Source organism: Heterodontus francisci, chromosome 4 (assembly GCF_036365525.1).
Source record: "Heterodontus francisci isolate sHetFra1 chromosome 4, sHetFra1.hap1, whole genome shotgun sequence".
Classification (NCBI taxonomy): domain Eukaryota; kingdom Metazoa; phylum Chordata; class Chondrichthyes; order Heterodontiformes; family Heterodontidae; genus Heterodontus; species Heterodontus francisci.
The window spans coordinates 175,971,995-175,995,957 of NC_090374.1; the positions used below are offsets into that span (position 1 = coordinate 175,971,995).

Here is a 23,963-nt window from a genome sequence, read left to right on the forward strand (position 1 = left end):
CAACGTATGTCAGCCAAGAGCGACGTCTCAATTCATTCCATCTTCGCTGCCTCCGGAGAATACTTGGTATCAGGTGGCAGGACCGTATCTCCAACACAGAAGTCCTCGAGGCAGCCAACATCCCCAGCTTATACACACTACTGAGTCAGCGGCGCTTGAGATGGCTTGGCCATGTGAGCCGCATAGAAGATGGCAGGATCCCCAAAGACACATTGTACAGTGAGCTCGCCACTGGTATCAGACCCATCGGCCGTCCATGTCTCCACTTTAAAGACGTCTGCAAACGTGTCATGAAATCCTGTGACATTGATCACAAGTCGTGGGAGTCAGTTGCCAGCGTTCGCCAGAGCTGGCGGACAGCCATAAAGGCGGGGCTAAAGTGTGGCGAGTCGAAGAGACAAAGCAGTTGGCAGGAAAAAAGACAGAGGCGCAAGGGAAGAGCCAACTGTGTAACAGCCCCGACAACCAAATTTTTCTGCAGCACCTGTGGAAGAGCCTGTCACTCTAGAATTGGCCTTTATAGCCACTCCAGGCGCTGCTCCACACACCACTGACCACCTCCAGGCGCTTACCCATTGTCTCTCGAGATAAGGAGGCCAAAGATGATGAGAGTAGTGAGGCCACAAGCGATGGCAGATCAAGGAGGCTGCCGTGAATATGGGTTGCGGAGTTTACATGGAGGGAGAGATAAGGAAAGATAAGAGGACAATGAACTCAGAGGAGCAAACATGCTGAGTTGAGATGGAGGGTGAAATCACCAAGGATGAGAAGTCGCTCGGTGCAGAGGCTGAGGGAGGAAAAGAGTGAAGATATCCGAGTGAGAAAATCATTATGGTACTTGGGAAAGTGGTCGAGCACAAGGATTTTAAATAAGAGGTGAGAGGGTGGAACAAGGCGAGATACTTGGAATAAGGTGAGATGCTCAAAGGAGGAGAAAGTGCCAGAGGAGTAGGGGATTTGGCCAAGGTGTGATCTGGTGATAAGCACCACAATACAATCGCAACAGTTTTGACGGGGCAAGTGGTGGAAGGTATAGCCAGGTGGGGGAAGCTTCATTTAGGGAAGGGGTCATCACCCCTCAGCCAGATTTCCATCAAGACCATAATGCCAATGCAATCACCCACAATAAACTCACTGATGGCGAGGGCCTTGACAAGTGAACGGACATTCTGGAGGGAGATGCAGAGAGGGACGGTGACAACTGATACGCTGGAATAGGCCATAGGATCAGCAGCTGGAGCAGTGAGTTGGACAGAGAAGATGACAAATTTAGCCTTCAGCCTGTGCAATGGGCGAGTAGTTCAGCAAGAGAATAGGTTAGGCAGGGGGGTTGCTGCTCATAATTAGTCAGCGCCAAATGCCTCGAGGGAGGCAGAGAGGGAAACTATAGGATTATCCAAGAGGGAGACAAGCCTGGGATGGCAGCAGACTAGGAAGGTCGATGATGATTTTGGGGCTGGGGTAGGGACTTGGATAGGCAGAGTACCAGTATATCAATAACATACTGTTTATGAATGCTCTTTTAATAAAACAAATACATCCTCAAATTTCCAGAAAACCAGAATTTTTGAATTTAGCTTTTGTAACCAAATTAACATAAATTCGATTCAATTAAATCAAGTCATACCTTTTCCCTTTCAAAAGAATCTATCGTATTGTCCAAGGTTCAGATGCAGCTTTTTCTATAAATCAACCATGAGTCCTATTGATCTAACTTTTTCCAAATTAAATGTATTAATCTAACAATTGTATTCAACACTATTTTGTAATTGGAATGTGGAAATGTTTACTGGAACTATAAGGTTGGAACTGTCACTTCAACCTTCCCTGGCATAATACAGGAATCATTACGTTCCCATTCTCAAAATGAGAGATGGGCCTTGTTTAGATAACTTGGTAAATTTCTGTGCTGTAATAGTCTAAATATGGTGTGCAACTCTAACCTCTGTATGACTGACTACAGTGCTGGAACAATGTCTGTATCAATGGCTCAGCCATCACATTCTGTTGCTAAAGGTTAAAAACACCAACATAAAACAGTCTTTCGCTGAATACCAACAGTTCCCCACTGAAACAACAGAATATTGTCAGCAGATGACACAGCTTTGTCATTTAGAAGGGTTACAAGACATGTACATAACTGGGTATTTCACTGGAATGCTTCATCATTCTTTATTGGCTGATGACACCACTAACGAATGTTTCTCGTTAACCTGCACAGCTGAACAATGAATGGAAATCTGTTGAGTGAATGCTGTTGGAGAGGCTCGTGGAAGCATTGGGGACTGCTGAACTTTTCAAGGCAAATGCTTTTTCAAGTGCTCTTTCAATTGTGGAATGGTGGATTGTTGCTGTTGGCAGACATGGCACATGAGTGGCAGTTTTAATAACTCAGTCATTCCATCCTTCACTGTCACCTTTCCATCCAGTTCTACCATCTTCATCACATCTAGTGAAGTTAAAAATAAAAACATTAGTATTAGTATACTTCAAGAAGGGCTCTTAGATTCCAGTTTGTCCACATTTTTTTTTAATAAAAAGAACAAGCTGGCAACAGTTAAGGTGTAAAGAAGTTAGCTGGGACAAAATCTCTCACTCAATAACGGACTTTTTTGGAATCTAGTCTGAACCAAAGGAGGAACGTCTCCTCCGATTGCTCAGAGTGTCTTAGTGAAATAAGCTTGGATTATTCTCAACCCCTTGCACATCAAGAGTAAGGGAGAATATTCTCCACTGGTTAGAGTCACATTGACCACAAAGGAAGATAGTTGTGGTTGTTGGAGACCAATTAGCCCAGCTGCAGGGTTCCTTAGGGTAGTGTCCTAGGCCCAACCATCTTCAGCTGCTCCATCAATGACCTTCCCTCCAAAAGTCAGAAGTGGGGATGTTTGCTGATGATTCCACAGTATTCAGTACCATTTGTGACTCCTCGGATACTGAAGCAGTCCATGCCCACATGCAGCAAGATCTGTATAACATTCAAGTTTGGGCTGATGAGTAGCAAGTAATATTCGTGCCATATAAGTACCAGGCAATGACCATCTCTAACAAGAGAGTGTTTAACTATCTCCCCATGACATTCAAAGGCATTACCATCGCTGAATCTCCCACCATCGATATCCTATCCTGGTAGGGGCGGGGTAACAACTGACCAGAAACTTAAAGTATATAAATACTGCGATTTCAAGAGCAGGTCAGAGGCTGGGAATTCTGCAGTGAGTACTCACCTCCTGACTACCCAAAGGCCTTTTCCCCATCGACAAGTCAGGGGTGTGATGGAATACTCTCCATTTGCCTGGATGGGTGCAGTTCCAACAACACTCAAGAAGCTCAACACCATTCAGGACAAAGCAACCCACTTGATTGGAACCCCATCCACCACCTTAATCATTCACTCCCTCCACCACCGACGCACAGTGGCAGCAGCATATATCATCTGCAAGATGCACTGCAGCAACTCGCCAAGGCTCCTTCAACATGACTATGACAGCATCTTCCAAACCTGCGACCTCTATCAGCTAGAAGGACAAGGGCAGCAGACGCATGGGAACACCACAACCTGCAAGTTCCCCTCCAAGTCACACCCCATCCTGACTTGGAACTATATCACCATTCCTTCACTGTCTCTGGGTCAAAAACCTGGAGCTTCCCCGCCCTCCCACCGCACCTGACCAAACAGCACTGTGGGCGTACCTACACCACAATGACTGCAGCAGTTGAAGACGGCAGCTCACCACCACTTTAAGGGCAATTAGAGCCTTGCCAGCGATGCTCACGTCGCATGAATGAATAAAAAATACTTCAGCCCTGCAATTCACTCAGAGGGCCTAATAAACTCAATGTAATAAATTGTTTGTGAAGCGGGTGTGACTTAAGGTAATGTATAAATGTTAAGCTTGTAATTTTCTTTACATAAGGATCCCTGACAGAGGAAATGAAAACTCCAAGCTGGCTTACCTTGGACCTTTCCCAAGGTTGGCACCACAGTAAATTGTGACAACAAATAAGAGTAACTTTTAATAGATCAGGGGATGCACGAGAGAGACATTGGCTTGTAGAAAGCGGAAACGTGAAGGGAATAATTCACCAATATTCTCATTGTTATGACATTGTACAGGAACAGTCAAGACCGAGTGTCATATTCAAGAGAAGTGGGGTTGGAGGGCGAGAAATAATTGGATGAAAGCCTGCAGTACGTACATCAGTCCCCGTTTTATTCATACATCTTTATTATAAACTGCTGTGCCCACATTTATAATGGAAACTGTCTATGTAAACTGGTCATGCGGCGATTACAGCCTCAACAACTTGCATTTTATAGCACCTTAACGTAGTAAAACATCCTGAACCTCCCGCCAGAGAGTAGGGAATAGGGAAGTGGAAAGAATGTAGAAGAACAGGGAAGTAGGGGAGGAGGTGAAGGGGTGGAAAAGGGGAAATTAGAAAGGTGGGAGGTGGGGCACGGGGAGAAGGGTAGGAATGGAGGGAGCAGCAATAGGCTAGCACGGCCGCACTGGAGGTCAAGCCAATGAAGTAGGTGGAATACCAGATCTTTTACAAGGACAATACCAGAACTGAGGCGCTATAACGATTGAACAGGTTGAGGCTCCTTTTTCTAGAAAAGAGACTGAGCGATGACATTATAGGGTTTGATAGGGTAGACATAGAGAAGATGTTTCCACTTGTGGGGGAGTCTAAAACTAGGGGCTATAAATATAAGATTGTAAGTAATAAATCCAATAGGGAATTCGGGAGATACATCTTTACCCAGAGAGTGGTCAGAATCTGGAATGTGCTACCACAAGGAGTAGTTGAGGCAAATAGCATAAATACATTTAAGGGAGAGCTAGATAACCACAAGGGAGATAAGAATAAGATATGCTGATAGAGTGAGATGAAGAGGAGTGTGAGGAGGCTCAGGTGGAGCATAAACACTGGCGTAGACTAATTGAGCCAAATAGGCATTTTCTGTGCTGTACATATTATGTAATACTGTTATTTAAAATATGCTCTGCTGATTTGAAATTATTACTGTCGCAGGAGAATAAATGACAAAGGTTGATGGAAAGATGGATACAGAAATATTCACAAACATTAAATTTAAAAGCAAAGGTTATTAACCAATCGAACTATTAAGCAGTCTATGGAAAATAATTTATTTCACACAAATTATAAATTTTGAACAGGATTTCAAGGTCATCAAAATAATCTGTTACCAGATATCTATATGTGATTTATTAGCATGTTTCTATTGCTGTAGCTAAATGATAACATTGTTTTCATTTGGGCAGTTTGAACAAAGGTCCCAGGGAAAAAAAAAACAAACTTGCATTTATATAGAGCCCTTCACGACCACCGGACGACTCAAAGTGCTTTACAGCCAATGTAATATTTTTGAAGTGTAGTCACTGTTGTAATGTAGGAAACACAGCAGCCAATTTGCACACAGCAAGTTCCCACAAACAGCAATGTGATAATGACCTGATAATCTGTTTACGTTGCTTGAGGGATAAATATTAGCCCAGAATACTGGGGAGAACCCCCTTGCTCTTCAAAATAGTGCCATGGGATCTTTCATGTCCACCTGAGGGGGGGCAGACAGGGCCTCGGTTTAACGATTCATCTGAAAGATGGCACCTCTGACAGTGCAGTACTCCATCTGTACTGCACTGGAGTGTTAGCCTCGATTTTTGTGAAGTCCTGGAGTGGCGAGTGTACTACCAACTGAGCCACGGCTGACACACTGGGAATGCACCCAATGCAGAAACATTTAAAAAACATTGATGTAAGTGGATGTTCTACTTACCTTCTGATTCTAGGAAATAATCTGTATTAAATGAATTCCAATGCTTTTTGTTCTTCAAGCAAGGGGAATCAAAGTCTTGGCTGATAACGTGGAGGTGAATGTGGCTGATGAAAAAGCATGGGAGGAAAGAGGGAAATAAAGTTACTAAATGTTCAATAACTTGCTGCTTTCTACAAAGTCATACATTCTACTTGAAACTGAGAACTACAGTAAAGCAATATCTTAAAACAGATGTGCTGACCATATTAAGATCAGTTCAATTTTGGTGATCTCATTGAAATGTATAAAATTCTTGGAGGGCTTGACAGGGTAGATGCTGGGAGGCTGTTTCCCCTGGCTGGAGTGTCTAGAACAGGAGTCACAGTCTCAGAATAAAGGAGCGGCCATTTAGGGCTGAAATGAAAAAATTCCTCACTCACAGGGTTGTGAATCTTTGGAATCCTCTAACCCAAAGAGCTGCGAATGCTCAGTTGTTGAATGTATTCAAGACGGAGATAAATTTTTTCAACATTATGGGAATCAGAGATATGGGGGATAGGGAAGAAAGTGGAGGTGAGGTAAAATATCAGCTATGTTCTTACTGAATGACAGAGAAGGCTCAAGGGGCCATGTGGTCGTCTTCTGCTCCTATTTCTTATATTCTTACGTAGCAACAATAAAATCAGTGTACTAATAAGTTCACTATCAGCATTAATTTCAATTGATTTGAAAGGATTTACCACTAAACAACACAAGTATACCGCATTAAGACTAAACTGGCTTTATTTTACACAGGAACAGTTTTAAATAAAAACACGCAACACAGCAGCGCAGTGGTTAGCACCACGGCCTCACAGCTCCAGCAACCCAGGTTCGGTTCTGGGTACTACCTGTGCGGAGTTTGCAAGTTCTCCCTGTGACTGCATGGGTTTCCGCCAGGTGCTCCGGTTTCCTCCCACAGCCAAAGACTTGCAGGTTGATAGGTAAATTGGCCATTGTAAATTGCCCCTAGTGTAGGTAGGTGGTAGGAGAATGGTGGGGATGTGGTAGGAAATATGGGATTAATGTAGGATTAGTATAAACGTAGTGATTCCTGACAACGCAGCTGGCCACTAATGTCATCAGGCTGCGCCAAGGTGTGCACATGCGCAGACGGGCTCCTCCTCTCTGCGCGTGCGCTGTGTTCCGACTTGCCAGGACTGGTTAACGCATGCGCCGATGACGTCATCGCGTGATGTGTGCACCTTCAGGCAACACGCCTGGTTGACCTCTGCGCATGCGCTTTACGCGTACAGCAATGCAACGCCAACAGGTATTCACGCATGCATCGACCTTCGGATATTCACGCATGCGTCAAGCTTCGACGCGAGTTTCTGAAAGTGGAAGGAGGAGAGGTTTCGTCGGGCATTTTCTGGCATTTTATCGTGATTATTTAGTCGTTTTGGAGATTTCAGTCTGCTTCATTTTTATTAGATAGAGGAGATTGCTCCAAGGGAAGTTGCTGTGCTGTGGGAATTTGCTCTGAAAACATTTCCATTGTCTGGGGCACTGTATGTGCTCCAGTCCAGCAAACAGCTTTCCATCTAAAATGGTCACTTTCTTTTCTGTAAAGTTTCTACGGAGTGCCTGCTGTATTTCTTATCTCATCTCATGTTTCCTGTGCGGTCAACAATTTGCCTGGAGGCACCTTCGGACAGAGGTGGCCACGAGCTGGACATCAGTCGCGTGCCACAATCCATGGATCCTGAACATTTCATCCCCTGGCCTAATGAGCTGATGGACCGTACGTACGCCTGCCTGTTCACAGCTCCACTTCCCCCACCTGCGGGACCCTCTCCTTGCTGTTCAGTCATACTGTCGGAGCCAATCACCATACCGATGGACACTGATATTCAGCCACCTGTTACTGCACCCATCAGAGCAGTGCACATGGACACACATCCCTGTTTCCCCATCCGCCCTTGAAACAACCATGCAGAGCCTTGAGAGACTCCGCAATTGCCAGCTGCTGCCTGTCAAGCAGAGAAGGCGTCCAAAGGGGTCAAGCACTTGGGGAACATTCAGCAAGAAGTGACTGAGCACTAAAAGAAACAAGCATGCCATATCCAGTGGTAGCACGAATGTGAATGCTCTTGCTGCGTGCACAACTGGTGAGGTGGGAGTGCAGCCACACCGTTCTCCATCCCCAATGTTGCTTTAAGGCAAAGGTAGATGAGAGCGAAAGAAATGGAAGGCGATGCTGACAGTAGTCAGCAGTATTAAATGGGAGCGGATGGGAAGGCGCAGGAGTAGCATAACCACTAGCAGGGAACGGCTGGGCTAAATGGCCTGCTTTATGGTCATAGTCCAAAAGAAATGTGCTTCTTTTTCCAGCACCCTCACATCATTCACGTTGTCCCTGAGAGCAGCATTGAACCATCACGAGATAGGGGCAGTAACATCATCCGGACTCCTTCAGCTGAGGTGGGTACTAAGTGATTCATTGGCGGTGTTATCAGTACATGCCTTTACTGCAGAACATAAAGCATGTGCAACAGTAATTTAATTGGAGGGAGGGAAGCTCTGACACTGATGTTCTTTCCTTATTTCTTTTCATGTAAAACACGCCCTCAAGAAAACAATCCTTGAGACTTTCGGATGGCATTCAAGCAACGGAGGCAGTGCAGGAGAGGACGCAAGGATGTGCTGATTCCTGCATCTGAAGTGGGTAATAAGTGCTTCATTGGCAATGTTATCAATTGGTGCCTTCACTGCAGAACTTAAAAAGGTGTGCACAACAGTAATTTCAGTGGATGGAGGGAGGGAAGCTCTGACACTGATTTTCTTCATTTCTTTTCATGTAAAACTTGCCATTGAGAAAACAATCCTTCAGACTTAAGGTCTGCATTCAAGCAACGAAGGCAACCGGATCATGCTGCGGAGCTTGTCACGATGTGGAAAGGAACCTTGCATTTATGGATGAAGTGGGAATGCACATTGGGATGCGCTTGGGGAACATTCACCAAGAATAGACTGAACTCAGACTCTTGTGACTTTGCCTTCTTCACATGGACAATACAGTCGTGGAATAGAGAGCCAAGCGTTCATTCACCACAAGGCTCTCCAGGAACAATCTCTTTAGTTCTGCATAGCAGAGACTCGGCCTGTCTGTCTCACGGGAATGTTGGCGACACAGCACTCATGTATCCATGCACAGCAGTGCCTCGAATGCTTCATGTACTTAATAAAATTTCTCAATAATTAAACACGGAATTGTTGAGGTTTTTGATTATATTTTTCCCGACTTTGCAACTACACTTTAGATATTCAACTGTGGTCCTTGGTGGGGAGGGGGGGTTGGGGGGGCAGTGGGAGGGAGTTAAATTCAGAACTGCCTGAAGAGGGGGATGCAAAAAGCAAGGACTAGACAGCTGGAATGCCTGTAGTACAGTTGAGAAGTAGGGGAGAGAGCAGCTGGATGGGGGATCTGCAGCTGGACGGAGTGGCTGGATGGCGGGGGCTGGAAGCGAGAGGCCGTAGAGAGCCACGGGGAGCGAGCGGCCGAAGACCTTGGTGTCGCCTGGTGTGGAGACCGGCCGGTATGTCTTTTGCTGTTGCAAGCGTATGGCACATGCGCAGAAAGATGCACCCCTCCTCCCTCCCTCGCTGCGCTCTCCGGCCGCTCCGTTCCCCCCGTCACCACGCTCCCCCCCTCCCCGCGCTGTCTGGCTGCTCCACTCCCCCCCCCTCACTGCTCTCTGCGGCCACTCCACTACCACCCCCCCCCGGACCACTCACTCACCCCCGGCCCGCTCCGCTCCCGCCCCGTCCCACTCGCTCTCTCCCTCCGGCCATTGTGTGTTGCCATGTGTTTAGGTTAGGTTGCCTTCAAGTGATTATTTGAGCAGCGCCATCTTTAGTCCTGGCAGCTGCCTGAAGTCGCAGACTGTGATGTTTTAGTGGCACATGCTGCATTTGGGCATGTGCCACTGCAGCGCCACCTAGTGGTAGCAGTGTCAACAAACGCAGCCTCGTATTAATGGGTGGCTGTTGGTTGGCACAGACTCGGTGGGCCGAAGGGCCTGTTTCAGTGCTGTATCTCTCTATGACACCACTTTCTTTTGATATTTATGCACGGCTATATATACTTGGAATTATCTGTAACCACCCATGAAGTGCAGTTCGGTTACCGATTATAATTAAAGTATGGTTTTACAAAGGAAGACAAGTGCAATAAAAGCTGCAGGTATGCCACAAACACAGTAACAGTATAAGATTTCCTCTAACATACACTCACAGCTGTCCCTCATTGATGTATATATCAAATTGTGCATTGACAAGGTTTGGATTAAGAGGCCCATTTAGAAGTACTAATATACAGTTGGTAGCAATCTCACGAGTCAGAATATTAGGGATTCAAATGTACTCCAGAATTTGAGCATATAATCTGGCAGTGTAGCAGAGGAAGTGTTCTTCTTTGGATCTAGGTGATGCCGAGGCCCCATCTGCTTGTTCATGTGATTCAGGTAAATGTTAAAGATGCCATGGTACTAGATGAAGAACTGGGAGATGGCTGTGACTTTGACCAATGTTATGCCCTCAAAGCAAATGAGCTGACATTTCAACGAACTGCGTTTGGAGGACCTTACTGTGTGTGAAAATTGGCATAGGTGCCTACATAACAACAGGTACTCCACTCAAAGTAATTAATTGTATGTAAAACACTGTTTCTGGGAAGCACAATAAGGCATTATACAAATAGGAGTCGAACTTAGTGCAGTGTGCAGGCCAATTTAATTCTTTGTTTCTTAATAGAATTACAAGTAGGACAGGAATGTTCTTCTATATGCTCGAGGTATTTGCTCTACTGAGCTAGTCACTGTGAAACCCTGAAACGTGCTCTAATTTTGGATACTTCCAGCAAGGAGCTGGCACAGATTTCAATGTGAAAATAAACACCCTCTTACCTCATGCTGGGAATAGCATGGAAACCCAAACGAAATTTCAATGCATCAGAATCCACACATTCTTGCACCAGTTTCTGGCCGACTCGATGCATGTGTTGAAGTAGAGTTAAGTGATCCCTCCTCACAGCCTTCAGACTGGGGATGGACTCCCATGGTAAAACCAGCCAGTGAAAACGGGCCTTTGGATATTTGTCCTTAATTACAACAACTGTATCATCTTTATACACCTGTGGGAGGGAGAAAAATAATAGCTGCATTGATGAATTAAGAACACCTAGGAACACAACACAAATGATTTTTTATAATACAATGGTGCTCCCTTCCGCCCCTTTTTCTGGTAGCCATTCACACCTCAAATTTTGGATCGCTAACATTTGCGACATGGGGAGGAAGAGATCAGTCAGTGGGAAGGAGCAGAGTGGAAAGGAAGTAAGCAAAACCTAGAATCAGCACCTTGCGAACTTGAGGGTAAGGAGGGAAGATGGGACAATGGCTACAGTTGCTGTTGCTTTATTAGGCAGATTTTATTTTTGGTAAGCTTTCAAATCACAGAGTAGTGTATTATAGAAACATAGAATTTACAGCACAGAAACATGCCATTCGGCCCAACAGGTCTATTCATGTGTTTATGCTCCAAACAAGCCTCCTCCCACCCTACTTCATCTCACCTTATCAGCATATCCTTCTATTCCTTCCTCCCTCATGGATTTATCTAGCTTCCCCTTAAATGCATCTATACCATTCACCTCAATTACACTTTGTGGTAGCGAGCTCCACATTCTCACTGCTTTCTGGGTAAAGAAGTTTCTCCTGAAATCCCCATTGGATTTATTAGTGATTATCTTATATTTATGATCTCTAGTTTTGGTCTCCCACACAAGTGGAAACATTTTCTTTGCGTCCATCCTATCAAACCTCTTTCATAATTTCAAACATCTCTATTAGGTCACCCTTTTCCACAGATGAGAGCTCCAGTCTTAGACTAGCTGAAATGACAGTTGCAGTCACCTCCACACATCAGTAAATGCAGGTCTGTGGGCACCATGGAGGGAATATAAACTGTGGAACCTCTGCCAGTTTTTGCCACCTCCAGTTGGCATTTTTGCTAAATGCTACATCTTGTAGGAAGTGTTTCAAACAATAATTTGAACAATGAAATAGGGTGATCTGAAGAGGGATGGGAGGTGCAGCATAAACATCGACACAGACCAGTTGGGTCGAATGGCCTGTTTCTGTCCTGTGAGCACTACGTGACTCCATGAATCACCCATTTCCCCCCCCCCTTCTGACACATATTCAGCTTTTGACAACTGACCGTATCTTTCGTCTATATCAAGTTATAATCACTCAATGAGTTAATCTGTTTTAGGCAATATAAAAATTTTAATGCTATTAGTACAAATGTGGTACAGAAAAAAAAACCCATGATAATGCTATTGCAATTTTTGGTGAGATTTTTGGGAGAGAAAAAGGTTTAATACCTGCACTTTTGGATCCTGCATGGAGACTTTTAGTCCCTGGCTCCACATCCCTTGAAAATCCTAAAGCAACAAAGTAGAAACATGCTTATCCAATGTATAGATGCTTGGACAATAAATATCTTGCTCTCTAAGCAATCAAATATTTTATGTTACTTTATTCATTTTCGGGACATGGGTATCACTGGCAAGGCCAGCATTTATTGTCCATTCCTAATTGCCCTTGAGAAGATGGTGGTGAGTTGCCTTCTTGAACACAACTGCCTGGCTTGCTAGGCCACTTCAGAGGGCAACTAACATTGCTGTGGGTCTGGAGTCACATATAGACCGGACCGGCTAAGGACGGTACATTTCCATCCCTAAAGGACATTAGTGAATCAGATAGATTTCTATGACAATCTGGTAGTTTCATGATCACTGTTATTTATATTCCATATTTATTTAATCTGAATTATCGAGCTGTCGAGTTGGGATTTGAACTCATGTTTCTGTATCATTAGTCCAGGCCTCTGGATTACTAGTACAGTAACACAAGCACTATGCTACTGTACTCCTAATTCTATATATTTGTGAGCAGACCGAACACTTTGTGATTCTGCATATAACTTCAAATATGTGCATTCTGTAAAATGGGTGGGGTACAGCTCATGGTCCAGAACACACAGGTAAAGTTACTAGGTCTTGCCTTGGGAGGAGATAGACACATAGAATGTCCTGCTCTTCCTCGTCAAGAAAAGGCACTTTTCACCAATCTCAAAACTTATAAAACTATATATAAGCAAAATAAAATGAAGGATACCGCATTCCTTTTTTGAACTACACCACTCATCTAGCCAAGATTCTCTCCTTTTAAATTCAAAATTATAAACCTCTTGAGGCTGAATATTAATTGATAAGCAGCTGATTTTCAGTACAGGGGGTGAATCCTTCCTGCCAAACTGCATCTCTGCCAGAAAGAGGTGAGGAGAATTTTTTGCTCTCAGAGGATCGAGAGTCTTTGGAACTATCTTCCTCATATGGCAGTGGAAGCAGAATCTTTAAATATTGTTAAGGCAGAGGTAGATAGATTCTTGATCAGCGAGGGGGTGTAAGGTTATTGGAGGTAGGTGGGAATGTGGAGTCAAGGTTACAATCAGATCAACCATCATCTTATTGAATGGCGGAGCAGGCTCGAGGGGCCAAGTGGTCTACTATTGCTCCTAATTCGTATGTAAAGTATAAAGACATGTAAAACAGGAAATTATGGTCAAGGGCCATTTAGTCTTTGAAAGAAGGGACCAGCCAATGAGGTAGAAATGGAGGTGCTGCTTTTTAAACACAATGTCACATAAGATGGGCCAAGTCAAATCCAATCAGTCAATTACTTTTTTCCCCGATGTCTCAGTAGAATTCATTGGAATCACTGAGTTGCTGCTAGCTTCTGCCGTATGGCCGTCCTTAGTTTTCTCTTTCTTTCTTTCGGACTTGGTATTAAATGTGTGGTGCTCCCTTGGATTGGAGTGCTGAGTCTTAAGAAACTTATTCGACATGTTGGAGCTGCTGTTTGGAGAAATCTCTTCACGTGGTCTCTTCGGTGACAGCGTCTTTCTTTCTGAAGTTTCTTCTGCAAACTGTATGGTATACGGGTACAGCTGGTTGACGATGTGTAGAATCTGTCCCGGCTTTAACTTCACCTCCTTATCTTTCCCCAAGTCTTCTGAATTGACATTGCTTGGATTTACGCCTAACTTTGGAGGGGGGGGGGGGTGCAGGGGAAACAAAACAGAATTATTTTCCTGGATCTGCTGAGTATTTCCAGCATTTTCTACTTAGATTTCATACGTAAAGCTTCCACAGTATTTTACCTGAGAATTATTTGTCCAATTTTCTTTCTTTTGGTGGGGGCGGTGGGAGGAGATGGTTAGGGAGAGAGGAATTGATGTAGATATTCAAGCCTCAAAAATGTTTCAAGAGATTTTTTTTTTTAACTGAAAATTCATTATCAGGCACAACGGAACAGAACCAGAATACCTCAGTAAGATTGCAAGAACTCAATTCTTAACTTTGAGTCTGCCATAAGCGAGAAAGCCATTTCAATCAATCAACTTGTAGGAAACTAATCATCATTCTGAATCGAGTAATTATTCTTTGTGGAATGTGTATCATAGAATGTTTACGGCACAGAAGGGGGCCACTTGGCCCTCTGTGGCTGTGCTGGCTGCAAAATAAAAAGAGCCACCCAGACGCATTCCACTTTCCAGCATTTGGTCCGTAGCCCTGCAGGTTATGGCACTTCAGGTGCACATCCAGGCACCTTTTAAATGAGATGAGGTTTTCTGCCACACCCTTTCAGGCAGCGAGTTCCAGACCCCACCACCCTCATCTTCCCTCTAATCCTTCGACCAATCACTTTAAATCTATGCCCCGAGTCACTAACCTCTCTATCCAGGCCCCTCACAATTTTGTACATCTGAGTCGAATCTCCCCTCAGCCTCCTCTGTTTCAAGGAGAACAACCCCAGCCTATCCAATCTTTCCTCATAGCTACATTTTCCAGTCCTGGCAACATCCTTGTAAATCTCCTCTGTACCCTTTCTCGTGCAATTATATCCTTTCTGTAATGAGGTGACCAGGACTGCAAACAGTACTCAAGTTGTGGCCGAACTAATGTCTTATATAGTTCCAGCATAACCTCCCTACTCTTGTATTCTACGACTCGGCTAATAAAAGGAAAGGATTCCATATTCCTTCTTAATCGACCGGTCTTGCTACCTTCAGGGATCTGTGGACATTCACTAAAAAGTCCTTCACTTTGTCTACACCTCAGAGTATCCTCCCATTTATTGTCTATTCCTTTGTCTTGTTTGACCTCCCCAAATGCAACACTTCACACTTCTCTGGGTTAAATTCCATTTGCCACTTCTCACCCACCTGACCAATCCAATGATACCTTCCTGCAGTCTACAGCTATCCTCCTTGCTATCAACCATCATCATTTTGTGTCATCTGCAAACTTCTTGATCATTCCCCCTACATTAATGCCCAAATCGTTTATACCACAAAATGCAGGGAACCTAGTGTACTAAGCCCTGCGGAACACCACTGGAAACAGCCTTCCAGTCGCAAAAACACCGGTCAACCATTACCCTTTGTTTCCTGCCACTGAGCCAATTTCATATCGAGCTTGCTGCATTCTCCTGGATTCCATGAGTTTTTATTTCTTTAACCAGTCTGTCATGCAGGACCTTGTTGAAAGCCTTGCTAAAAACCACGCAGACCACATCAACTGCACTACCCTCATCAATCCTCCTTGTTACTTCTTCAAAAATTCAATCAAATTAGTCAGACACGACCTTCCCTTAACAAATCCATGCTGACTGTCCTTGATTAATCCGTGCCTTTCTAAGTGACAGTTTATCCTGTCCCTCAGAATTGATTCCAATAATTTGCCCGCTACCTAGGTTAGACTGAAGGGCCTATAATTATTCGGTCTATCCCTCGCTCCCTTTTAAAACAAAGGTACAACGTTAGCAGACCTCCGATCCTCACTGGATACAAGTATGGTGCCGAAAATGGTCAGACCCTGTGCTATTTCCTCCCTAGCTTCTTTTAACAGCCTGGGGCACATTTCATCCAGCCCTGGTGATTTATCTACTTTTAAGGATGCCAATCCCCTTAATACTTTCTCACTTCCTATGTTTATCACATCCAATACTTCACACTCCTTCTCCTTAACTACAATGTCTGCATCGTCCTCCTCTTTTGTGAAGACAGACACAAAGTAGTTATTTAGAACCTTACCCACATTTTCTGCCCCTACACATAGGTTACCTTTTTGGTCTTTTATGGGCCCTACTCTTTCTTTAGTTATCCTCTTACTCTACTGTATTGATAAAACATCTTTGGGTTCTCCTTGATTTTGCTTGCCAATATTCTTTCATGCCTCTCTTTGCTTTCATAATTTCCTTTTTGATTTCACCCCTCCACTTTCTATATTCCTCTCGACTTTCTGGAGTATTGAGTTCTTGGTGTCTGACATAAACTTTCCTTTTCTGCCTTATCATACCCTATAAGCTCCTTGAGATCCAGGGGGCTCTAAAGTTGACTGACCCACCCTTTCTCTTTGCAGGAACATGTTCATTCTAAACCCCCTGAATCTCCCCTTTGAATGCCTCCCACTGCTGTGATACTGATTTACCTTCAAGTAGATGTTTCCAGTCCACTTTTGCTAAATCACTTCTCAGCTTAGTAAAATTTGTCTTACCCCAATTTAGAACTTTAACTCCTGTTTTATCTGTCCTTTTCCATAATTATGTAAAACTAACTGAATTATGATTACTACCACTCCTTGCATCTGGTCAGCTTCATTACCTAAAACCAAGTCCAGAACTGCACCATCTCTTGTTGGGCTTGTGACATACTGGCCAAAAATGTTCTCCTGAATGCACCTTAAGAATTCTGTTCCCTCCATCCCTTTCATACTAAAACTATCCCAGTTAGTATTGGGTAGTTAAAATCCCCTACTGCTGCCCTATTGTTTTTGCACCTCCGAGATTTGCCTCCATATCTCCCTCTGACTGTTCGGGGGTCTATAGTACACTCCCAGTAGTGTGACTGCCACTTTTTTGTTCCTAAGCTCAAGCCATATGGCCTCAATTGATGATCCTTCTAACATATCATCCTGCCTCACAGCTGTAATTGCTTCTCTCACCAAAATTGCCACCCCCTCCCTTTTAATCCCCCTATCTCATCTGAAAATCCTGTAACCAGGAACATTGAGCTGCCATTCCTGTCCCTCTTTAAGCCAGGCTTCTGTAATAGCTATATCATATTGCCATGTTTCTATCTGTGACCTCAGCTTGTCTGCTTTATTTGTTATACTCCTTGCAATACCCTTGAGCACTGCCAAATACTTTTTTAAAAAAACTTTCTATCCTTTGTTGCCTCTGCCTTCCAGACTCACAAGAACTTTCTGCCTTCCATTTCTGATTTTGCCGCACTTGGGTCAACCCTCAGGTCCCCAACTTCCTGCCAAACTAGTTTAAACCCTGTTCAACAGCACAGCAAAACTCCTGGCAAGGATATTGGTCCCAGCCCTATTGAGGTGCAAACCGTCCAGCTTGTACAGGTCTCACCTCCCCCAGAACCGGTCCCAATTCTCCAGGAATCGAAAACCCTCCCCCATCATCTTTCCAGCTATGCATTCATCAGCTCTAACCTCCTACTTCTATGCTCACTAGCACGTGGCACTGGGAGTAATCCGGAGATTACTAGCTTTCTAATGTCTTATCTAGCTCCCTAAATTCTGCTTTCAGGACCTTATCCCTTTCTCTACCTATGTCGTTGGTACTAATGTGAATCACAACCTCTGGCTGTTCACCCTCTCCCTTAAGAATGCCCTCAGCTGCTCTGGGATATCCATGACCCTGGCACCAGGCAGGCAACATACCATCCTGGAGTCACGCCTACGGCTGCAGAAACACCTGTCTGTTCCTCTATCGAATCTTCTACCACTATTTCTCTTCCACTCTTCTTCCTTTCCAACTGTGCAGCTGAGCCACCTGTGGTGCCCCGAACTTGGCTCTCGCTACACACCTCTGAGGAACCATAGCCCTCACGAGCGTCCAAAATGGAAAACCGGTATCTTAAACAACAAAAGGGCTTATCGACTACCATACAACGGCTTCTCTAGTTAGCAATTTATGCCTTGTAAAGTTATCCAGGGCCATACATATAGAAGCTTATAGCACAGAAGGTGTCCATTCGGGCCATCGTTTGTGTCAGCTCTTTGAAAGAGTTATCCAATTAGTCCCACTATCCTCTGCTTTTTCCCCATAGCCCTGCAAATTTTTCCCTTTAAGTATTTATCCAATTCCCCTTTGAAAGTTACTATTGAATCTGTTCCCACCACCCTTTCAGGCAGCGCATTCCAGATCATTAATCACTGCTAAAAAGAAAAATCACATCATCTTTCCCTCTGGTTCTTTGACAATGCTAGAATTACCTTGGATCTGTATCCTCTGATTAGTGACCCTCCTCCCAGTGGAAACAGTTTCTCCATATCAAATCCCCTCATAAATTTGAACACATCAATTAAATACATAACACCACACTAAAAGAAACAAAGCATAGATACTATACCTGTTTTACAAGAACATATCCCTTATTGTAGTCAGCTTTCAGCTGTACTGGAAAAGAACAAAAAAATCAGTTATTTTCCACACATCACTCAAATTCGTTCTTTTCCATTTCTTCTTTTGCCCCTTCCCCTGAGTATAAGTGAAAGCAAGAAAACCATTAGCAGCATTGCTGATGCATCACAGAATCATACAACGATGCAGAAGGCCATTCGGCCCATCGTGCCTGTGCTGGCTCTTTGCAATTAATTTATGAACCTCAGTGCGTGGATTGTATTTTAATGCTCACATCATGCAGGAAACTCAACATACCGAAAACTACATTAAAATTAGAAGCATAAGCATTAATCTCCTTCTTAGGCAGTCCCTCGGGAACGAGGATGACTTTCTTCCACTCCAGGGTTGTGGATTCTGAGGTGACTGAATAGTCCAATTCTGGACCCACACACTCTGCCACAGGTAGGGCAGGTGGTGTTTGGTGAGGCGAGTGAATGGGATGCTCGAAATTCCGAACGCTCCTTCCACCGTTTGCAGTTGGTCGCTGCCTGGGCCTGTTGGCATTATTTGAACTGGCTGGCACCGTTACGGATGCTTCTTCTCCATTTTGGGCGTTCTCAGGCAAGAGATTTCCACAAATCAGTGGAGATGTCACATTTTTCCAGGGAGGCTTTAAGGACATCCTTATAGCGTTTACTCTGCCCTCCTGGTAGCCTCTTGCCATGACGGAGCACAAATGTAAGCATTAATAAAACTTGCAAAAGTCACAAGACTCCTGAGTAAATCATATATGTTGGTAACGCTGTATCAATAGTGGTAGAAATATTAGTGACATGCACATCTGACCCCCATACCCACCATGGCTCAGTAAGCTTATCCAATGAGTCACACAGTAGTGCAAGCTTCCAGATTCAATGCACATCTACATTCAATCAGGAGTATGGTTAGTACACTAACATAAAAGCAAAATACTGCAGTTGCTGGAAATTTGAAACAAAACCAAAAAGTGCTGGCAATACTCAGCAGGTCTGGCAGCATCTGTGGAGAGACGCAAAGTTAACGTTTCAGGCCTGTGTCCTTTCATCAGAAAGGTTAGTATGGTTAGTACAATTGGTCTCAACACCACTGGGTTAGAGATTAAAGACCTCCTTTTGTTTGGTACTTATCCTATGGAAGTATGTGCGTGCGAACGTTAAGTAAAGATCAGGTCAGCTATAATGTCCCCTGCAACACATAGCCCTCTGACACTTAAATCAAGGCTGATTCTTCACAGAATAAGTCTAGCCCACCCAAGCATGGAATGCTCTGCTTAATACTTCATGATCAATTCCCCAAGGGGAAATTAAGCTTAAACTACAGAACCTGCTTCTGTCCTCACACTTCCTGTATTTAGGGCAGCGCAGCGGTTAGCACCGCAGCCTCACAGCTCCAGCGACCCAGGTTCAGTTCTGGGTACTGCCTGTGCGGAGTTTGCAAGTTCTCCCCGTGATCGCGTGGGTTTCCTCCCACCACCAAAGACTTGCAGGTTGATAGGTAAATTGGCCATTGTAAATTGCCCCTAGTGTAGGTAGGTGGTAGGAGAATGGTGGGGATGTGGTAGGGAATATGGGGTTAATGTAGGATTAGTATAAATGGGTGGTTGCTGGTCAGCACAGACTCGGTGGGCAGAAGGGTCTGTTTCAGTGCTGTATCTCTTAAAAAAAAAAATTAAACCCATGTCCTCTTACAGACATTTCTTCCCACCCCCACAGGAGCCACAGTTTCCCGCATACTATTTGGTCATTTCAGCCCATAGGTATCTACATAATCTCCAGTCCCAGCTCCAAGCATTACTCAACTGCCTTTTTTGAAGGGGTTAACTGAGGACTGCCTTTTCTTGGGAAGTCAGTTCCAAATGCAAGATACTTTTAACGTAGTAAGCGTCTCATGGCACTTCACAGGAACGTTATTGACAGAATCTGACACTGAGCCACATAAAGAGATATTAGGGCAGGTGACCAAAAGCTTGGTCAAAGAGGTAGGTTTTAAGGAGCATCTTAATGGAAGAAAGAGAGGTAGAGAGGCAGAGAGGTTTAGGGAGAGAAGTCCAGAGCTTAAGGCCTAGACAGCCAAAGGCTCGGATGCCAATGGTGGAGCAATTAAAATTGGGGATGCGCAAGAGGCAAAATTGAAGGAGCACAGAAACCTGAGAGGGTTGTAGGGCTGAAGGGGGCGTGGGGGGGGGGGGGGGGGGGGAAATGGGGGAGGTGGTGAGGCCATGGAGGGATTACATGCTGATGACTAAATACACTAGTCAATCCCCCACAGTGTTTCACATAGGGAGTCAAGGTGAAGTGTTGCGAAAATCAGTTAGACGGTGAGGGATACTTGGATCCAGGAATGCATAAAAAAGGTTTCCAATGTTACTGGTTGAAAATTGCATGAGCTATGGGGGTAAGGTTTGCAGGAGGGAAGTGCTGAGGCTGGGGGCTGTTGAGGGGGGTGGGGATGTGCAGGAGGGGAGTGCCAGGAGTGTTGGGGTTCTAGTATGCTTACTGTATCACAACATTTTCACTGGTAGGTACAGGGAGGAAGAATGCTGAGTTTGGGAGTTCAAATTGACTTATTCCAACTGTGAGTGCTTTCCCCCATGGAGAACACTGTGCAATGAGGTTATATTACTATAAAAGCAAGTTAATGCACTGTATTAAAATAGCTCACCTTTCATAATAGGTATTTAAAGAATAGGGTATAGGGTTTAGAATATACAGAATATTGAGAGTGATCACTTTTGGGTCACATGTGTGGTGCAACTTCACCTAGTGGTATTCACTGTTCATGATGCAGTCTCTACAAGGAGACGACCAAACGCAGACTGGGTGACCGCTTTGCAGAGCGCCTCCGTTCAGTCCGCAAGCGTGACACCGAGCTTGTGGTCACCTGTCATTTAATTCTTTGCTCCACTCCCACTCTAACCTCTCTGTCCTCGACCTCCTACACTGTTCCAATAAAGCTCAACGTAAGCTTGAGGAACAGCACCTCATCTTTCAATGAAGCATTTTACAGCCTTCCAGATTCAACACGGAGTTCAACGCTTTCGAGTCATAACCTCTGCCTTCATCTTCTCAGACAACTACTGCTGGTGATGATTCTGCTATTCCCATTTACCACCCCCCCCTCTCATTTACATGTGCAGTGAGCTGAATTAACACCCCCTTTAAGCTGCAGTTTTGCATTTATTTATTATTGCGCACGAATCTGTGAAAATAGCCAGTGAGGTTTCCACTCACCTTGTTGCCTTGAGCATTTTTTATCTGTAATTCTGGTTTCTGGGCTTCTTCCAATTAACACACAGGCTGAGTGCGCAAGACGTATTGGTTGGTGCCTCCCATCTTTACTCACCAGCCAACAAACTCGCATCGTGCTGGAAAACAGATTAAATAGAGTGAGTGAGGTATCTCTCCTTACTTCTGATCTCCCCCAGCTGTACAACCCTCCAAGATCTCTGTGCTCCTCTTATTCTAGCCTGTTGTTCATCGCTCCACCATTGGTGGCCTTGCCATTGGCTGCCTGGGCCCTAAGCTCTGGAATTCCCTCCCTAAATCTCTCTCTCCTCCTTTAAGAGGCTCCTTAAAACCTACCTCTTCGACTAAGCTGTTGGTCACCTGTTCTAATTTCTCTTTATGTGACTCAGTGTTCAATTGTGTTTGATAATCACTCCTGTTAAACCCCCAGTACTTTACTATCGTTGTCACATGGAGTAAATGAGGCAGGTATAGCACGGATATATTTAAAGAGGAAGCTAGATAAACATATGAGGGAGAACAGAATAGAAGAATATGTTGATAAGGTGAGGTGAGGTGAGGTAGGGTGGGAGGAGGCTCGTGTGGAGCAAAAACACCAGTTGGGCTGAATGGCCAGTTTCTGTGGTGTACATTCCACGTAATTCTATGCAAGACCTTCTGTAGTTCTTTAGCTAGCTCATCATACCCTACTGCCACCTCCTCCCATGGCTTATCATGTGTAAATTTTAAAGAGCAGCAATTCCTCAAGCACTTTGTTCAGTCTATCTAACGTCACCTGAAGAAAATGTACCAAAGAACTTTTCCATGGATGAAAATACAGATACACAAACACATTGCTGGGGCAGTTTAGCATGTTCTGTACAAGTTTCTCCCTCACACTAACGAAGGTGCAACATATGCACTGAATTTCACAGTGCCTTATTACGATTTTTTAAACAAAAGACAGCGCAAAAGTTGCCAGAAATATAGAGCAATCAAATAAAAACCATAAAGTAGTTGTACACTAGCATAGGGAGGAATGAATGGTTGAGTTTGAAGTCTCGGACTCTGCTCTTTCAAATTCATCCAATAACCACTTCAAAATCATTACTGAATGAGTACCTGTTACATATTTTTCTTTCCTACGAGCAGTATTTTACTCTGATCTGTGTTAATTTTTATCTGAAATGGTTTGTTGACTTGCATCTATAATTTGATCAATTTGCAATGGGCTTCCAAATCCAAACCATTAATCTAAATGATGTGCGAACATGAAGTACAACAGTAACATTACGGAGTAAGCAAGTGTCATTTGTGACTCTGTGACCAGTCACACCGCAAAAAAGACTTGCATTTATATAACACCTTTCACAATCCCAAAACACTTTACACCTAATGAAGTACTTTTGATGGGTAGCCACTGTCATAATGTAGGAAACGTGACAGCTAATTTGTGCACAAGGTCCCTCAAACAGCAATTTTATAATTTACATCTACCTGAGAGAACAAACGGGGCCTTGATTTAACATCTCATCTGAAAGATGGCACTGCTGATACTGCAACATTCCATCTGTGCTGGCTCTGGAAGTGTCAGCCTAAAATATCTGCTCAGGTTTTTGGAGGGGGGGCTCGAACAAACAACCATTCTGACTTGAGAAGAGTGAAACCCAGAGAAGGCGATGACTACAAACCCACAATGCGCTTAATTTAAATTTATAGGACATAAATCATAACATTCAGCAGGGATGATTAGAATGATAAGGCACAAAATGAGGCCATTCAGCCAATTAGTCCCACTCCAATATAAAAGCAAAATACTGCGGATGCTGGAAATCTGAAACAAAAACAAGAAATGCTGGATTCACTCAGCAGGTCTGGCAGCATCAGATGCTGCCAGACCTGCTGAGTGAATCCAGCATTTCTTGTTTTAGTCCCACTCCACCCTGCTTCTTCCCCATAGTGCTGCAAATGTTTGACCTTCAACTACTTATCCAATTTTCTTTTGAAAGTTACTATTGAATCTGCCCCCACCCTCTGTTAAAGAACCCAGTCCCAGACCCACCTTTCTGCAGCAGCAGGGCTGATGAAGCCTGGAATCAATAGGCCCAATACTCAGGTCTGGGAATCAGGCTCAAAGAATCTGGGCAGAAAACGCAGCCAGCAAAATACCAGACAGACCAGGACCCGAACGATACTTTAAAGACTAACGATGTCGCCTAAATTTCCCGCCTGGCTCCACCGTTTTTTTTTTTCAAAACAAAAACAGAAAAATGTAAAGTTGTTCTCGCCCACAAGAAGAAATACACCTTCCCGGAAGCCAATGCAGCGCACTTCCGCCACACTGCCTCACTCCCCGACATGCACTGCGACCCCAAAAAG

At 44.2% G+C, this 23,963-nt stretch overlaps 1 protein-coding gene across 2 annotated transcripts; it reads right to left on the minus strand.

The window, feature by feature from the left end:
- Positions 1 to 1,502: 1,502 nt before the first annotated feature.
- On the minus strand, positions 1,503 to 23,919 carry aptx (aprataxin). Of its 2 annotated transcripts, XM_068030614.1 has the most exons (8): positions 23,647 to 23,919; positions 21,591 to 21,724; positions 18,329 to 18,375; positions 13,574 to 13,936; positions 12,213 to 12,272; positions 10,732 to 10,958; positions 5,807 to 5,910; positions 1,503 to 2,449 (listed from the first exon to the last, which is right to left on the minus strand). In XM_068030614.1, exons 2-8 carry the CDS (start codon positions 21,718 to 21,720, stop codon positions 2,298 to 2,300), a joined length of 1,083 nt encoding a protein of 360 aa, XP_067886715.1. In that variant the 5' UTR covers positions 21,721 to 21,724; positions 23,647 to 23,919; the 3' UTR covers positions 1,503 to 2,297. The 2 variants fall into 2 exon arrangements, with proteins under 2 accessions (XP_067886715.1, XP_067886716.1); XM_068030615.1 differs by lacking the exon at positions 13,574 to 13,936.
- Between the last annotated feature and the right edge of the window lie 44 nt (positions 23,920 to 23,963).